The 18,803-nt window shown below is 43.3% G+C and overlaps 1 protein-coding gene across 3 annotated transcripts in view; it reads left to right on the forward strand.

Moving 5' to 3' along the window:
- Cemip2 (cell migration inducing hyaluronidase 2) overlaps positions 1–18,803 on the forward strand; it is an 82,277-nt gene that overhangs the window by 7,096 nt on the left and 56,378 nt on the right. For 2 of the 3 annotated variants that reach the window (XM_029535278.1, XM_021220364.2), the window contains exons 2-5: positions 8,328–8,670; positions 12,923–13,063; positions 13,470–14,031; positions 17,412–17,581. In XM_029535278.1, coding sequence (XP_029391138.1) covers positions 8,340–8,670; positions 12,923–13,063; positions 13,470–14,031; positions 17,412–17,581 — 1,204 coding nt within the window. In that variant the 5' untranslated portion in view covers positions 8,328–8,339. Of the gene's footprint in view, positions 1–649; positions 738–8,327; positions 8,671–12,922; positions 13,064–13,469; positions 14,032–17,411; positions 17,582–18,803 lie in introns of those variants that run through there. The other variant, XM_029535277.1, reaches the window with a different exon arrangement.

Below are 18,803 nucleotides of genomic sequence, written 5' to 3' on the forward strand. Positions count from 1 at the left end.
GATCAACAGCAGTATGGAAATGTAAGCTGAATAAACCCTTTCCTCCTCAACTTGCTTCTTGGTCATGATGTTTGTGCAGGAATAGAAACCCTGACTAAGACAGTGTTGTATACCTTTAATCCCAGGAAAGAGGCAGGTGGAATTCGAGGTCACCTGGTCTCCATAGTTAAATTCTAAGATAGCCAAACTATATCAAAAGACCCTGTGTCAAAGAGCAAACACAAACAAACTGGACTTTGTTCTTGCGTTCTCAGATTAGAAAGCTTCCTGTTGAGGGAAAGGGTGGTGGTATTCTTGGGTCCTGGTCCTGTGATTGAATAGCCTAGATCATTTCGCTTGTCTTTGCTAATCTTTCCTGGTTTGAAAAACGTCCAGAACCGTCTTTATTCTGTGAGTCACGGCATTTCAATGTTAGTATATCACTAGATTATGATCTTGTGGTGAATCTGTGCCTGTTAGGCAAACACTCCTGTTTCAGCCTTTGACTTCTCCCCACATAACTTCCTGGTGCTTTCTTCTTGAGCAACATTTTAAAGGGTTGTCCCTGGCAGTGTGCAGAGAAGGCAGCCAACCAGTGCAGGCTGCTGGCAGCCCTGCCCTTTCCTGGGTTAATTAAATCAGCCTCCTTCAGGTCAGAGCCCGGCTTTGGGTCTTTCTTTGGAAGGTCAGCTGCAAGGGTATGACCGACAGGAGCCTCCTTTGTGCGCCTCTGCACCGCCATCTGTCACTGTCAGCAGGTTGGAAGCCTCTCTTGTGTCTTTCTAGCCAATGGGGAAAAAGGGCCTGGGGTGGAGGGTGGCCTAAGGAGTCTTGGAAGGGGTTGGGGAGGAGCTTTCTAAGAGACTGCTTGAAGGGAGAGGAAAGGGATCTGAGGAAGAGTCTTGGGGGGAAAAAAGAAACAGGGGAGGGCCGAGATGCAAATAACCCTTCCCTCTCTTTGTCTGCTTCTTCAGATTGAGGAGCCTTTGAGGTCTCTCTGAAGTAGGAACCCGCACTGAGGGCAGTTGTGGATCTTCTTGGCTTTTATTTGGGATTCCTGAATGGAGGCAGCTCTCTGCAGAAAGGCAGTAGCAGGCCCGTGGGCTTTGTTAGGTAGGAACACAAAATGGAACAGAAATGGGACAATCCGTAAAAGCTGACTGGTTAGCACCTGCCTGAGGCGGCAGAAGGGCCCTTCCTTACTACAAGGGCTCAGATAGACTGCCATCCCCTGTATTTAGGGGCTATTTTTTTGTTTTGAGGTCTTTTTCTTTGTTTTATTTACAGTCGGATTATGTGGCATTGAGCACAAGGGACGTAACCCAGTTTGGTCTGGTCCCATTGCAGGAGCTCACTCTAGAGGGTCTGGTCCCATTGCAGGAGCTCACTCTAGAGGGACGCCATTCGTAATTGACAGTTCCTCAGTCATCCGTGTCCCCCCCTCCCCCCTTGCTTTTGCTTTTATTTCTGCTTGGGCCAGAGTGGTGTTAGCTATAGTCTTTGCTGTCACAGCCCCGCAGGCTATAGCTAGGCAATGTTTTTCCTAAAGGGTGTGATGGATACCTTTGGTTTCTTTCAGCTGTTGAGGACCTAGAGTCTGCCACCCACTGCTTCTTGTGGACTTGGTTAGCAGAGTTGAAAGCACTCTTCAGAATATTTATTGCCAGTTATATGCCTCATACAGTGTGAAGGACAGGAACATAACAATTAATTCAAATGCTTAAAAGCCACTTACCTAACAATAATAGAAATACTCACTTGACTGGCTTTTGGCCTCAGACATTTGTAAATATCCTGATTTTGGTTTCTGAGAGACAGGGTTTCTCTGTGTAGCCTTGGCTGTCCTGAAACTCACTCTGTAGACCAGGCTGGCCTCAAACTCAGAAATCCTCCTGCCTCTGCCTTCCCAGAGCTGGGAGTTAAAGGCGTGTGATACTTCTGCCTGGCTAATAATTCATTTCTTAATCCCTGTCCTTTCCTGTGTCGGAGGAGGCGTGTACTTAGGGCTTCTCTGTTCTTGAACCTGGGAACATTGGCTTAGTACATGGTGCTTCCTGAAAGTGAATCGGATTCAATGTAGATAAAGTGCAGGGAGTGTGACATCCCCTGATGATGAGACCGAAAGGAAAAAGAGGCTCGGTGTACCGATGGAGGGTGTGTCCTGTAGCAACAGGGCACATGGACTGGTGTGCTTATTCAAATCTCAGCTCTGAGTGAAAGGGCCTGATGCTCTCTCAGCCTGCTGTCTGCTCCCGTAGCCATTGTATGTACAGACATCGGATTCATGCTGAATTCTGCACTGTGGTTATTGTAGGAAAACACATTTTATACTATAGGAATTCAGTGTGTAGTATTCCATTTTTCTCCGAAACATACAAACACACACACACACACACACACATCCACACACACACACTCACACACACACACACACACACACACACACACACACACACACACAAAACTTCCTAACCTCTCTTTGTCCCAAAGAAATCTATGTGTTTAAGTACACAATTTACTTGACACTGATGATATGTAAATATATACTTGAAAGTTTGAAATCTTAAAGGGCCTAAAGAGCCCCCAGGTGTTAAGATTACTTCTCATTGAGCAGTTTTGTGTGTTCCAGCCCCTACACATTCTTTAGCAGCAGATACAATCTCTATGTAAAGAAGATCTAGGAGACACCTAATATTATCTCTTTAAGACAAACCAAACTACCATCCTGGAAGTCACTTTGCTGCTCTTCTTTGTTGGGTCTCCCTAGCCTCTTAATCGACAATTCAACACAGCTAGGAGCTAATGGTTTGATTGGGTCAGAAGTTCAGATATATTTTGTATTCTGTGTTTTCATCGTTTATGTACCCCCTTTTTTTCTGGAATAGTTTACTTTTTATTGCATGTTTTTACTTTTTAGATACAATAATGATCACATTGTAAAGATTTTCTAAGATCATAACAGAACAGAATGTTAGCTTAGCCAAATTTCAACCAGTTGGACAGAAATTCTTAGAAGCAAAGATTGTTGACTATTCCGTTGGTTCTTTCAAAAATTACCACCTTGCTAAGAAACCTTTGATTAGATTATGCTGGTATCTTGGCTGTTTCTACTAGCCTGAATTTAAAAAATAGATCCTCATATAAAGGTGTATAAACAAAGCACTCTTACTGAGTGTTCCGTATGATTGGGAGCTGTGTGTGTCTGATGGAGCACAGTGGGGGCCTCTGCAGTGGGTGGTGTGGCTGGCTCCTTTGGAAAACTGATGCTTCAGAAGAGGACCAAGTGTCCTCCATCACTCTGTAAGTAATGAGCACCTGTGGTGTGCATCTGGCATCTCCACATACAGGGGACTCTCCCTCTCATCCGACTCATCATTTTCTGCCAGCATTATAGAGGGGAAGGTTTCCCATTATACTGTGTGGTTGAAACCGTTATAGCACACTGTGAAAGGGCAAGGTTAGCCAGCCAGTTAGCCACCCTCTCTGTAGGATTCCTTCTTACAGATGGGACTCAACCTCTTTGTCAGAATGCAGGCTAGAACTGTATTTTGTAATAGGATGAGAGTTCAATTCCCAGCACCCACACCTGTCTGTACCTCCAGTTCCAGGGGATCTGATGGCCTCACACAGATGTACATACAGGCAAAACACCAATGAACATCAAATAAAAATAAAATTAAAAGCTATTGAAGGCTTAAATGGAAAATTCTTGTGGGAGTGAGTAGGAAGAAAGGGTGTGGAGAAGAGCAGGTTGGCGAAAGAGAGGAGCAATGAGGAGAGAAACCCAGAAATCTCTAGTTTAACAGATTCTTTGGGATTATAATTAACACAAAATTAGACAGATTTTCACCCATTCTGTTTTCCTTCCACTATGTGTGTGTGCATGTGTACATATACAGATTAAATATATGCCCTATTATACTTGAAGCGCGCGTGTGCGCGCGCGCGCGCACACACACACACACACACACACACACACACACACACACACACCACCTCTCCTAGCATTTATGATGAATTCCTTTGCAGGAATTTGTAGGCTACAACAACCACTTATTGAGCACCTACTGTCTATGAGGTCCTGTGTAAACATCAAGGGGAAGGAGATAGATAATGACATAAATTAATCAAAGCATAAGGGTCAAAGCAAGACTTTAACCAGTATAGGAAGAGCAAATACAATGGGAGCTGAGAGGCTCTTTAGCTGGTCTCTTAAACAAGACAGTTTTCAATTGTTTAAAACCCCAAACCAGTCCTTTTCTAAGCCCCAGCCCTTCTTAAAATTTAAAACTCACAACTCCCTTTAACATTATCATCATTAGAAAATAATTGCTTTGTGCGATAACTGACTGCACGTGTATACCACACACATTAATCTGTGGCTCTCCATCAGCTGTCTGTGGGACATGCACATGGCTGTTTCCCAAGAAAAAATATTTTATTTAAATTACAGTGAGGTTTTAGGGTTGTTTTGGGGTGGTGGGTGAGGAGGGACTGAAAATTGAAAAACAAAATACATATTGCATACTTCTTTGAATGCTTATTTTTCCTAATGTTTATCAGCATTTGTAAGTAAGGCTTTTATAGTCTTAGAAACTGCTTTAGTTATCTGTCTTAAATATTTACGTATATTGCTCATGTAAGTATTTCTAATTATTTGTTTGTTGGTTTATAACCAAGTCTGTTGAGCTAATATTTTTATGTCATTAGGTATATATTCATAAGATAATTGTTTCAGGAGGCTGGACAAGATGGCTCAGGGTTTTAAGAGCACTGACTACTCTTCCAGGGGACCCAGGTTCAATTCCCAGCACCCATATCGTAGCTCACAACTGTCTGTAACTCCAGGATGTGACATCCTCTCATAGCCGTACATGCAGACAAAATACCAGTGCACATAAAATAAAAACAAGTAAATTTAAAAAAAAGATAATTGTCTCAAGGATTTCTGAAATAGAATCAAACACCCAAAATTATGCTTTAAAAATGTGGAGTGCTTTTCTGATCTCTACACAAACGACTTGGGTATTCCCATTGTGGCTGGCTTGTTTATTCCAGGGGCAGTGCCATGCCATATCAGTCTTTAAAGTGTATATAAAATATGGATGAGCCCATTCTTTGTAATCTGATTTTCACTACAAGAGTGACCTTTAAGTAATGACTGGTGATGCCAGCTCACACCATTAAAGTGAAACATGAGCCCGGGTAAAAACCCAGATGGTGCCTGCTGCTCACACTGAAGCTGGGACACCAGAGGAGACACCAGTGCCCTTCCACTGCCAGAGTTATTGTTGAGAGCAGGGGCGGGAGGCTGAACAGCACGTTGGCTGGCGAAATTTCCTGGGTGAAAGTTACCTTTTCTTCCAAACAAAGGATTTAAACTCAGTTTGGAAGCTAGAGGGTGCTGCCACGCTCTTGTCTGACCCTCATGGTTTCTGCCACAGCCCTCTAATGGCCCTCTCTAATGGCGTGAGTGTTGCTGCTTTCTGAATTTGTGACACATCTTTTTTCATGAATAATTTAAATCTCTAAGTGGCAGTTGATATTTTTTTTTTAAAGTAATGTATTCGTAGTGTGGTCTCTAAAGTCAATGTTAAATGTTAAATGAAACCTGAAGGAGGCATGTGTCTGTTTTACAATTTTAATGGTTTTCATGCACTGAATATAAGTTATTTTTTGTATTGTTTATCCTAAAATATGGTGGGAGTGCTATTTTACTTTCAAAGACAAGAACTGTGGCTTGCAGAATGTGTAGTTTTCAGCCAGCAGTCTAATGGATTCAGGAGGACTCATTTATGGTAGATGCCTTCTAAATTTTCATGTTAAGTTGTCATTTTGTGACATTGAGGACGCATTATTGTTATTTCCAGTGGATTGGTGACTCCCGGGAGCCTCTCCTCATTTTTCTGTGTGTGGCTACATCTGGTGTGATACATTATCTCCCGAAAAGGCCCTTCAGTCTGATGAATAACACCAGCCCTTCTCACCCTGAGACAATGAAGCAGACAGATTGCAGCTCGAGGGGCATCCTCCGACCCCCTCCATAGCAGATCATGACAGTTGTGTCCCCCTCCCAGCGAGCCTGGCCCCAGGAACATCCCCTCTACCCTTTCTTTGCTAATGGGCAGCTTTCCTTTGTCACACTGCTTGGCTGTGCTCATTGTTTGGACCTGCTGCTTGGTACACGGGCAGTTTTCCTCTATAGCACCTTTGACGGTGGTGGTTTTTTTTTTTTTTTTTTTTTTTAATTTGTCTTAAGTGTAAGCTTCATTTAAATAACAATCTCAAGCTTCATCTAAACAATGGCTTTTATTTTTATTCACACATCAAGCCTCATGGATCTAGTCATTTTGACAGACCCACCAACTCAGGACAATGGTCAATTCCTGCTTAGACTTTTCTCTTCGGTCCCCATTCATTTCCATGTCATTTGGGTCCTGGAAGTACTTATTGTGGACCAGTTTATGTTTAATGGGTTTGCTGATTGTTTAGAGCAACTTGGAAGCTCCCTGGACCACTAACTTCTTGTTCTTTATTTTGTAGCAGATGGGGAATTTACTGGGAGGCTGTGAGATAAAGTCAGGTGACCTGGGGTGCTCTGGTTGTTAAGGGAGGGATATAATGGATGTCATTTTCTCTGAAGTTGTTGAGCGCATCATAGTTATCAACAGTCACTGTAGTAAGGCATTATGGTAGAGCTAGCTGCATCATCCCTCCCTCCTCCCCTCCTTTATTCTTTCCCTATTCTCTCCCTACTAAATCAACAGTTTCATTCAAAACTTGTTCTTCCTAGGGCTGACTATGATGAACACCAAGAGGAGGAGGACCTTTGGGTATCAGTTTTCCTTAGCTCAAAAAGAATCACGTATCATTAGTCCAGTGAACTTATTCATGGGAAATCCCAGAAATTAACATACTGTCTGAGGCCAGTTAGGTTCTGATCATGCCCTTGTAAACTGTTAAGAGCCCGAATTTTAGTTTAAAAGAATCATTGGAACTTTGACTACTTTAGGATTTAAGAAAAGAAAAAAAAATCTTTAGATTCTTTTTTACCTTCATGTTTGGTTGATGTTGGAGATGGATGGGAAGACACGGCCTACTATAGTTCGTGTTGGCTTTGAACTTGCTGTGTGGCTGTGGTTAGCACTGGAGTCCTGATCCTCCTGCCTCCGCCTTCCAAATGCTGGATTATAGGCACATGTCACCACACCAGGCTAAACATTCATACTGAGTGCATTCAGAGTCTGTATGTAAGTGAGGTTATGGGAAGAAACGGTTAAACTGCTTAACCACGAGATAGCCCCAGTCAGGGAATTGAACATCCAGAATTGAATGCCTGTCTGTTAGAACTTCCTAGGGTATCTGTTGGGTTCTCATGGGATACACGGACTTGTAATTTCAGTTTAAAGAGTTTAGGGTTGTGAGGCTCAAAGTGTGATCACTTGCTTCAGTGTCACCAGAGTGTGTTTTATAGACATATATTTTTTCTTTTATATGAGAAGGTTGAGGTTATAATGTAATATATGATTTGCCCCTTCCTTTCAAAGTATGTTTTTAAAATATGTGAATCTGGAGTCCTCTTTGCAGTAGTTGGGCCTGAATCACATAAGAAGGAGTCCAGGAATCTCCATTTCTAACAGTTTTTTAAAATGCTTATTATCCATTCTGAAAACTTTGAACAGTTGGCAGGAGCAGGTGGCTCCAGGTGCTCATTAGATTCCCTTGGGAATGTTAATTTTCTAGCAGCTTTGACCCAGCCTCACTGCCCTAACTGAATTGTTCTAGAGCACAGCCCAGGCCATGGGTGGCTGTAGGATGCAATTATGTGCTCTGCAGTGGAGTGGAGAGGAGAGGCAGTGTCCTTAGAAGACAAGCTAACACTGAAGGTGGCAGCACCCAGTTAACTGAATCAGGGATGTAACTGACTTGGTATTTTCTGTCAGTGTCAGGCTGAGGTGAGGATGGAGAAGTGTGCTAATGGTGTGATGCTGCTGCTCAGGGCACTGAAGAATTCCTGAAAAAGGATGGTGCTGATGGTCATACAAGTTTACGAATATAACTAATGCCACTGGATAAAAAAATAAGATGATTTATGCTTGCCTTAGCACATTGCATGTTTGACAGCTGGGGTGTGGCTTAATGGTAGAATGCTTGCCTCGAATCTACAAGGGACTTGATCCCCAGCACTGAAAATGTTTTTCAATAAGCTGGGATCATGCCTCTAATTCCAGTATTTGGGAGGCTGAGGCAGGAGCATTGTCATGCCTTTGAGGCTAGACCCTGTCTCAAAACAAAGTCTTAATGCTATTACAGTGTACACATTCAAAACCTTCTTTTCCTTTTCACAGTGACAGGGTATCATGTATGCTGCTGGTTCCAGGGGACACTCCCCTGCTTTCCTGCAGCCTCAAAACGGAAACGGCCACCGCTCACCTGGTTATGTTCCCGGGAAGGTGGTTCCCTTACGTCCCGCTCCTCCTCCAAAGAACCACGCTTCAGCCAAACTGACCTCCAGGAGCCAAGAAGCCCCAGCAACCTTTGCTTTCTCCCCGGAGGAGCAGCGGCCTCCGAGGGAGAACCAGAAGCGCAAGAGACACAAGAACACCTTCATCTGCTTCGCTATAACCAGCTTCTCCTTTTTTGTGGCACTTGCAGTCATTTTGGGAATATCCTCAAAATATGCTCCAGATGGTATGTGAATGGGAATGATGTATGTGTGTTGTGTGCGCATAGAGAGAGAGAGAGAGAGTATAGTCCAAAAGAAGAGCTAAGGGGAGAACGTAACACACTTTAAAGAAAAAGGTCTTTGTTGCTGAGACTGGCTGTAGCTACCTAGTGCACACACAGGTAGGATGAGGTGTGACTTCTTACGAATGACAGCACTTGTTTGAAGCATCTGTGGGAAATTGTAAATGTAAATTGTCTTTCTTTCTGTTTTCTTTTTCCCCCTCCACTGTGTCTCAGGGCTTAAGTTGTTCTTGGAGCACCTCTGTAAATGTTCTTTACAAATTCCCATGGGAGTACAGGATTGTACTTGGTGGGAGCTGTGAGTTTTGGACCACAAAAAATTTATTTAGTTATCCATATAGTGATAAAATGAACGTGACTAAGAAGATCTTGTTTAGTGCTTTGAAACAGGCGTGATAAACAGTACAAAAAGTTGTTAATACTTTTGAGCTATGGAATGTATCCTTAAACTTGCCCCAGATGTGTAAGTTGATACATTTGTCCAGTCTACCCATTCTGTCCACAGCTGAAGACCAGGAGGGAACCTTAATTCCTTAAATGATATTTGCTTATCAAGAAACCAGGCCAGAAACTAAATGACCAATGCTGAGGAGAGAATTCAGTTGATGAGGATCTGCATTTAGTTCCCACAACCTGTGCGAGGTTTGTCACAGCCACGCGGAACTCTAGGGGCTCCAACACCCTCTTCTGCTTCCCTTGGGCTCCCCTGCCATGCATTCACAAACAGATCTGAGTAAAATTAAAAAAAAAAAAAAAAATTTTTAAAAAGAAGACCAAAAAAAAAATAAATAAATAAAAAGAAGACAAAACCAAAAACTGGGTGTGATAGCGTGTGCTTTGTAATCCCAGTGCTGGACAGGTGGCACCAGGAGGGTTCCTGAATCTGAATGCAGCCTAGCCTGACTGGGGGATGACTGACTCTCCAGGTTGCTGGCTTGTCCCCACATGCATGGGTCCCTCACTCTCCACCCCTCAGACACACACACACACACACACACCACACACGCACATACGTACACGGAGGGAGGGAGGAAAGGGAGGGGGAGGGCAGGAGGGAGAGAGTGAATATGTGTGTATATGTCTGTGTGTGTGTATGTTGGAGAAAGTTGTTGCCTGTCAGCTTCAATATGTTTTCAGCCAACATTAGCTTCATACAAGTACCTATGGAACATTCTAAAACTCAGAGTCCCTGGGGCTGTGAGGTAGAGGACCGTCCGGTCTATTATTACAAGAGAGTTGAGCACCTCTTTGTCTTCTGTCTTTTTATGAACAAAGTCTATGACAGATTTCTGAGTAGACACCTCCTTAACTGGATATAACAGTGAAGCAGTTGAGGCCCCTTTGGCCTTTTATAAAACTTTCAAGTATTATTTTAATTAGGTTTTCAGGGTACTTGAAGGATTTTGTAAATTTTAAGGTCCCAGAGGAAGTAGTTACTAACATTTCTAAGAGCATACACAGGAGTAAGAGAGATGAACCTGCCCACTTCTTTGTTGACTGAGCCAGTTGGCCACACCATGAATTTATTTGATTTCCCTTACACGGAGAGCTGAATTTCTACTCCCAGTTCCAAACATAATAACCAAGTTCTGATTCACATTTTCCAAATAATCTTCAGGAGAGGGGAGGCAGACTAGTGGGAAATCAGAACTGAAGTCTGTGGCTTTCCTTGGAATTTTCTTCGTCCATCTGAACCACCAGGCTGCAGATATGATTCAGTGAGTTGGTGTCCTTCAGTTTCGCTTGTTGGCCATACAAGTGCAAATGATTGCTGAAAGGTTTTATGGTCAGCCTCACTGTGGTTTTTGCTGTTACAGATGTGCTTGCTTACTCCACAACTGGGCTAGCCTGGAAGATGGGGTTGGCCAAGTTGATTTTTTTTAAATCAACATCATACGTTTTCTGCACATCATGCAGTTTCTCATATAAATATATTTTACTGGAATTCCTTCCCATATAATATTTATATTTATATTTATATATTTGGGGGTGATGGTTCTAATGAAGTGTGCTCTCTAGGAATTGATTTCAAGCAATTAAGAGAATACACATAACCATTACAGTGGACTTTGTGTCTCCACAGACTGGAATTCCTTCTCAGTAGCTTGTGACACAGTAGGACACACACTTGCTTCTTATCTAACACTATGGAGAATCCCTGCTGTATGTTTATGAAAGAATTCGGAGCTGGAAGAAAAGTTGTTTTATTTTTGGTAGAGCAAGATTCAGCCATGAGGCACCCCATCTGCCCCGAGGATACTGCCTTTAGTATAATAATGATCGCTGAGCAATGTGAAGAGTTAAAGACTCTTTATGAATCTGGTATGAGAAGAACAATCCCATCAAACAGATGCCAAGGCCTTAGTGATGCTGATTTAATTGTAGTTGCTCCCACTTTAGAGTGATAACATAAGTGATAACATAAGGTGCCTAGAAGCAGGAAGATGACAACATTGGGGGAACAAGCTCAGAATGCAGGTTTAGCATGCCCTTCTCCTTTACCAGTACTCTACTCTCACACAGGCGCCTTCATCCGAAACACAGTATGTCTTCTCATTGGCCTAAGCATATGCCACTCATTCCTTAATTTAAATACAGGTGCCTAATTTAGACATAGGCAATATAATAATTGGACCAGGATGGGGGAGATACATATATTTCTTCTATTTTTTTTAAATAGGTATTTTTATTGTTTTCATGAATGTGTGTTTGCGTATCTGTGTGAGTGCATGTCACCTGTGTGGGTTGATCTCAGAGACCAATAGAGGATATTGGATCCCTTGGAACTGTAGTTACAGGCACTTGAGAGCTAGATGTGGGGGTGGGAACCACACTCAGGTCCTTTGTAAGAGCTCTTAATGCTCTTAAGCATTGTTCATTGTTCTGTCTCCAGCCCCAACATTTCTTGAATTCTTATCTCCTCTTTGTTCTCCTCTGATTTACATATTGTCCATCCTTTGGGCTCTGAGTCTGTGATGCAGCCTCAGTAACTCCAGCTTTCTCTTCCTTTGTCTGAGGATACTTGCACCTAAATTAAGGACCACATAATTTATCATTGAATTATTTCATACATGATGGCTTCCCCCCCCCCCAGGCTAATTTATAGACTTGAAGGAATATGTCCCGTCCATCCCCCTGACCTTCCCTTGTCCCCTGTCCCGTCTATACTTTACAAAAATTCATAGAATCTATTACAGAGTGTAGAAATGACCTTCGATAAATTTGAGTTATTAGTAGATCAAATGTGAAGCTGTGATTTTTTTTTTTCCCCTATAAATATTTCCTACACAAACAGCTGTCATTCTGTTCTCTACTATTTAAGTAAGAGGCAAGTTACAATTCTGTTAAAGGAAGATTACAAGTAACGGACCTCATTTCTTCATGCGGCACATCCATGACACTCAACTTGCTAAGTAATGTTTGTGGCGGCTTCTCTACTCCTAATTTCCTCATCTCTGAAAAACAGGAAGTGGCTTTGGCCACTTGCATTCTGCAGTTGTGTTGGGAAAGTGTGCATGTGGGGAAAGAGGTGTTGGTACCGCCTGCTCTCCGATTCATTGCGTTTTGGAAGGAACTTGTGAAGATAATGCACATGTTAGAAATTTCTACAGTTTCTGTTTCCATTAGTCAAAGTGTTGAGAGAGAGAGACAGACAGAGGGGGTGGGGATGGGAATCAAACCCAGGACCTCAAGCATGATAAGTTAGTACTATACCAGTGAGCTACATTGCCAGCCTATTATTTTCTTCTTAAAAACTTCTTTATAGTGTGGTTCCAAGAGAAATTGATAATTACTCTTGTTTATTTCCAAAGTGGGTAGTTAGGGGAACTTCATTTTTATCTTGTGAAGTTTCACCTGAACCAGGTGCTGGTAACTTAATTTTTTTGCTTATATTTATTTTTATTTTTAGAATATTTTAAAATATTTTAATATTTAATATGTTTAATGTCTAATATAATAGTTCATATAAATCTTAAATATATTCAGTATATTTATTTTAAAGATATATTAAAGTAAAAAATTGATACCTCTCGTGTTTGGGAAGGGGCGCCATTCCCGGTGCAGGAAGTCCCCATTTCTGAGTCTTCCATGCAGATCTCTGTTCAGCACTAGGGATTCTTGGGCGTGGCCGGTCTCCTGGTTTTCTTGCACTTCGTCACCTTGTATTCTATATCTGGGTTGTATTGTTTTGTAGAGAACTGTCCAGATCAAAACCCTCGTCTCAGGAACTGGGATCCAGGACAAGATTCTGCGAAACACATTGTTATCAAGGAGGGGGATTTGTTCCGCCTGACCTCAGATGCCACAGTGGACTCTATAGTCATTCAGGATGGAGGTAGGTAATAGTCCCTGTCTGTGGGTGCCACATGGATGCTCTGTAATGTGTGAGACATTGCTGTTCCCCGTGTAGAATATCTGTAGTATGCTTAAGAAAGACATAAGACAAAGAAAGGGATGCCCAATTCTTTTCTCATTGCTGGGATTAAGTGCTTTACAGAGTGGCTGAAGGGAGCAGTCTGTTTTGATCAGAGTTCCAGAGGGAACAGTCCACAGTGGCAGAGGAAGCATGGACAATGGTATGTCTTATTCTGAGGAGCTTGCAGCTGGCCACATCATGGTGGCAGCCAGGAAGCAGCTGGGATTGGAACCAGGGGGCCTGTCACCCTGATGGGCCATCCCCAGGGACCCACATCTGCTAGCTAGAACACAGTTCCAAAGGTTTAAGTAGTTGTTCCTTGCAGGTCTGCTTGTGTTTGGGGATGATAAAGATGGATCCAAGAATATAACTTTGAGGACTCGATACATCCTGATCCAGGATGGTGGGGCGCTTCATATTGGAGCAGAAAAATGCCGCTATAGATCCAAAGTGACAATTACCTTGTATGGCAAGTCAGATGAACATGAAAGTTTGCCAACATTTGGCAAGAAGTTTATTGGCGTGGAGGCTGGCGGGACACTGGAGTTACACGGGGCCCAGAGGACATCATGGACGATGCTGGCGAGGACTCTGCATTCCTCAGGCTTGCCCTTTGGGTCGTATGCCTTCGAGAAGGACTTTTCCCGGGGCCTTAATGTGAGGGTCATTGACCAAGACACAGCCAGAATTTTAGAATACGAGAAGTTCGATACCCACGAGTACCACAATGAGAGCAGGAGACTGCAGGAGTTCTTGAGAGCTCAGGATCCCGGCCGGATTGTTGCTATTGCTGTTGGAGACTCAGCAGTCAAGAGCCTGTTACAGGGAACAATCCAGATGATCCAGGACCGATTGGGAAGTAAACTGATCCAAGGTCTGGGCTACAGGTAGGTAGACCTTGTTCTTCTCCTCCCAGCTCTGTGTTCGAGCCTACATCCTGTGAATGCAGAGAAGGCGAACCAAGAACCACAGGCAGCTGATGCTGCTTTAGCGGGCTTCATGACCCCCCTCTCCCCCCACTAAAGGTCTTTTACATTGGTGCATCAGATAGTCTCTTGTCTGAACCGTGGATCTAACTACTAGATATACACAGAACATCTTGGCTTGGGTTGATGAAGCCCGTTGTGAATGGTCTCTAGGGCCAGGGGAAAGCACAGAGATGTGGGTCTGCAAAAGAATGGGCAGAGTGAAGATAACTTGCCTCTGAAGAGCCTTCCTCTCACCATTATCTTCTGAGCATAATGAACTAGAACCTACCGAAGGCTAGGCTCATGGAGACGCTAGGCTCTTGGAGCCACCGAGGAGCTGAAAGGTTAGGGCAGTGTGCCATGGAAAGCCTGTCATAAAAGCCCTGAGGGGTAGGCTTGCATGGGCTTCCTTTTTCCTTTTGGAATCTCTAGCGTGCTAATTCCTTTGGAATCCTTTACATGCTAGCTTGATTCCACTTGCTTTATTGGCTCAGGTCTGTTGAATTCTGGCACATGAGAGGCAGCCAAAAGTTGGAGAGCTAAGCTAATTGTTCTTACAGGAGTCACTTCGGCTTCTAGTTTCTCTGCTAACCAACCTTGATTTCCTAATGCTGTCTTCAGGCTGAGGGAAGTTCCTGGCTCACCATTTAATTAAAGCAAACAAGCAAGCAAACAAACAAACAAACAAAATAAAACAGAAGAAAGGAGGAAGAAATTAGAAACCCAACATTTGTAATTCTGCAGAATATTCCCAGAATCATTGAGAAATTTCTGTAATGACAGAACAGGCTTTACTGCACACTGAAAGGACACACACATTTAGATTTTCCTTTGGAGCACAATATTATGTGTAGACATTCTTGAAGATAATGTTAGTGAAGAAAAGGAGTCTATTATGATCTTGGATTGCCGTTTATTTTTATGTCAAAATACAAGAAGGGGAAGCAACAGCCAAAAACTGACATGGGGAAATAAGAGGCAGGCGTCCCCGAGACAAGAGGCCTGCAGGGACTTGAGGACTGTGCTGTTCTCAAGATACACACAGGATACCACAAGTGAGTGAGTGTGCCCACAGAGGCCAGAAGAGGGTGTAAGATCCCATGGACCCAGGTACTGAGCCACCTCTCTTAGGTGCAGGGGACTGAAAACTGGTCCTCTGGAAGAGCAGCCAGTGCTATTAACTTCTCAGCCCTTAACTGGCTACCCCAGTCCATCTCTCCTTACCAACTCTTTCAGGTTCTAGTACTGCTCAGTAGCTCCCTAGGCTGGGAAGCAAGCCTTCAATACGTGGGCCTTTGTGGGGACGTTGTGAGCAGAGCATCTCCTTGGTTTTTAAATTCTCTTCAAAATATCACCACCCAGTAAATGGAGACGTTAGAGGAGTGTTCACTGGCCCTGACGTTATCACCAGTGCTCATAAACAGTCACCCCTTTGAGGACTGTTCGGGTGCATTGAAATTTCTTGCAAGTGGAGGCCAGAAGTAGGAGTGTTCTTGACATAATGTTAATAGAACAGAACATTGTTTCATAGTTGCTGAGGCAGCTCTGGTCAGTAAAGGAGGCCTCTCACAGTCTTCCTCTCCTCTCTACTGGGAGATAATGGTGGAGGCACTCTTTGTTTGATCCTTTCTGCTGCATCAAGGGATATAAACAGCCCTGATTGGTTCTCAGCCTCTCATCCGCACAGGGGCAGCTGCAAGGCTTGGATGGCTGTAAGTAGGTTTGCTTAGTGAACTTTTATCTCTGAGTATCAAGCCATCTGTCTGGCAGAGATTATGTTTAGTATTTTTCCGCCCCCCAGAGTAGGAAGTTCACATTTTTCTTTTCATGTTTTGAACCAGGAGGCTTAAGGCAAATTTCCTGGCTTTTGTTGCTATATTTTTTTCTTTGAGTAACTTTGAACACAAGCTTGGGCGCATCCATTGGGTATTTATTATTGTGGAAGTTAGAGGACATTTTTAAACATATGGCTCTCTGCAGGTAATTGTTTGTAAAATTGAAAATCTGTTGGGTTGTAATTCTGTGGCTTTAAGGATGTTTAGAAACCTGTAACTGAGTGATTTTTCAACCTTGCCAAATAACAAAGACATTAAAAACTGCTAATGTCTACCATGTCTTGGATCAGGTTTTTCAAAGGGTAGGACCCTAGTCATAAGCATGATAATTACTACTGCAAATTGTGATTTCTAAATTAGAGGTGTGTGTGTGTGTGTATGTGTGTGTGTGTGCATGTGTTATGTGTGTATGTGAGTGTGTGTGTCTGTATAGGCTCTTGGAAAATCTTTAGTGTCTCCCTCAATTGTTCTCCACCTCATTTTTTGGGAACAGCATCTTCCACTGAACCTGGAGCTCATAGATTTGCCTAGGCTAGCTAGCCAGTAAGCTCTAGTGATCTGCCCACTGCCTGCCCCTCGACACCAGCATCACAGTTGTGTACCCCTGGACTGTACCTTTATGCTGGGAATCTATACTCAGGTCTTTATGATTGTCCAAATCTCCACTGACTGAGCCCTCCCCCTAAACCCTAAGGGTTCTTCTCCTAGCATGGTTAGTAGCATCATTTAGCATCACTGGAGAATGTGCTAGACATGCAGATGTTTGATCCTCTGATTCCCAAGCTGTGGTGGCAGGGGAGTGGGGAAGAGGTCTGGTTTAACCGTTCTTCCCTCCAGTCCTTCTGACGCTAAGGTTTGAGAGCCACCGTTCAGCCCAGTGTTGAGTTATCTACATGCACATTCAGGTACAGAATGAGTTCTTCTGGTTTTCAGGCCTTGAGTTCTATCCCTAGTAATATAATGAGAGCAACCAAACAAATGGAAAAGCTAGGTGTGATGACAGTCGCAGCAGCGTGGCTCCAGAGGCAAGAGGGTCAGGAATGTAAGGTCATGCTCTCAACTACATAATGTGTTCAGGGCTAGCCTCTCAACAACAACAATAACCACCAGACCCTACACCAGACTCTACAAGAGAGCACATGACAGCCATTGTAGGAGGCACAAGGATTTATAGCTAGATTGACATATGCTCATGGTCTGTGTCCAGGAAGTCCGTGACTAACGGAAACCATAGTCACCACTGTCTCGCCTGTGAGAAAGCTGGAAAATCAAGTTTCTGAAAGTCAGGTGCATTTGCTTCTGTGCCATCAGCTACTTTAGCAAAAGCCTAGAAGTGCAGCCTCATGGGAAAAGTGAAAGATGAAATACAGATGTTCAACACCAGCCTCCCACCATATTCACGTCTGGGGTTTGGGTCATTTCTATGACAAATGACCAGCTGTGCTTGCTGTTTCTTCCTTATAGGCAAGCTTGGGCTTTGGTTGGTGTCATCGATGGTGGAAGTTCTTCCTGCAATGAATCTGTGAGAAACTATGAAAACCATAGCACTGGCGGGAAGGCCCTGGCTCAAGGAGAATTCTACACCCTGGATGGTCAGAAGTTCTCTGTGACAGCCTATAGTGAGTGGAGTCAAGGTAGGCAAAGGTCGTTTAAACTCTGTGAGACATGCGGAAGTACTGTGACAGGTGGCTGTGCGGTTTCACCCTGCCCAAACGTCAGTCTGTCTGTTTCAGAGAATTTGTTAGCTAGTTGAAACTGATTTCCCTACTAAACTTAGGTCTTGTGGACTCAAGAAGTCTAGACTAGCTACTGATCTATTTTAGTTGACATAGTGATACTTGGACTGTGTCCTCGACCCTGAGTCATAATGTGTAATTAAATAGGATGCTGGGCAGTCCTGGTTGTCAGCTTGATGAGTTCTACAGTCATCTGTCTTCTGGGCATTTGGGAGGGTGAGGGATTAGCTCACAAGGTTACCTGAGGTGGAAAGACCTACCCACTGTGGGCCGCACCTTCCCTGTCCAGAATAAAAGGCAAAAGGTAAACTAAGGCCAGGATTCATCCCTTTCTTCTTTCAGCTTGTGGGCACAGTGTGGCCAGCTGCTCCAAGCTCCTGCTGCCTTGCATTCCCCACCATGATAGACTGTACCCTCAATCTATGAGGGGGTGGGGTAGGAAATCCTTCCTTAGGGTATTTTATTACAGCAATAGAAAAGTAATTTACACAAGTAATAGAAACAGTTTCTTCTTTGGCATTGACCATGGGAGCTGATCTTCATGGTGTGCGGTGACTTAGCATGATGATATGCTTAGACTCTCATGGTAGACGTGACAGCAAATGCTGCCTTTGGCCATATGCAGAGGGAAAAAAATCTCCCACCTTGTTACTTAGCTGTGTCCCATATCATCATGTTGCCATGTCCCATGTGCCAATCTACCTAGCTGTTCCTTATGGACAAATGGGAAATACAAAAATAATATAAAATAAAACTTAATTTTAACCATATTATTCAGAGATTTCTTTTCAGCTTACAATATTATAGGATTTTAAAATTTGACCTTTCTATCTTTGACCCGTTTTCCTAAGTCAGTTATTTTTGGAAACAAAAAGATTTGTTTTTATTGTGTGTGTATGTGTGTGAATCCTGATGTGTGTATGTGTACAACATGTGTGCCTAGTGCTTGAGAAGGCCGGAGAGGGCATCAGATCCGCTGGGACTGGAGTTACAAGTGGTTGTGAGCCGCCATGTGGGTGCTGTGAACTGAACCCAGGTTTTCTATAAATCAACAAGTGCTTTTAACTGCCTAGCCATCTTTCAAGCTCTTAAAACAGGTATCTTAATTCTTTTTTTTTTT

Source organism: Mus pahari, chromosome 1 (genome assembly GCF_900095145.1).
Source record: "Mus pahari chromosome 1, PAHARI_EIJ_v1.1, whole genome shotgun sequence".
Taxonomy (NCBI): domain Eukaryota; kingdom Metazoa; phylum Chordata; class Mammalia; order Rodentia; family Muridae; genus Mus; species Mus pahari.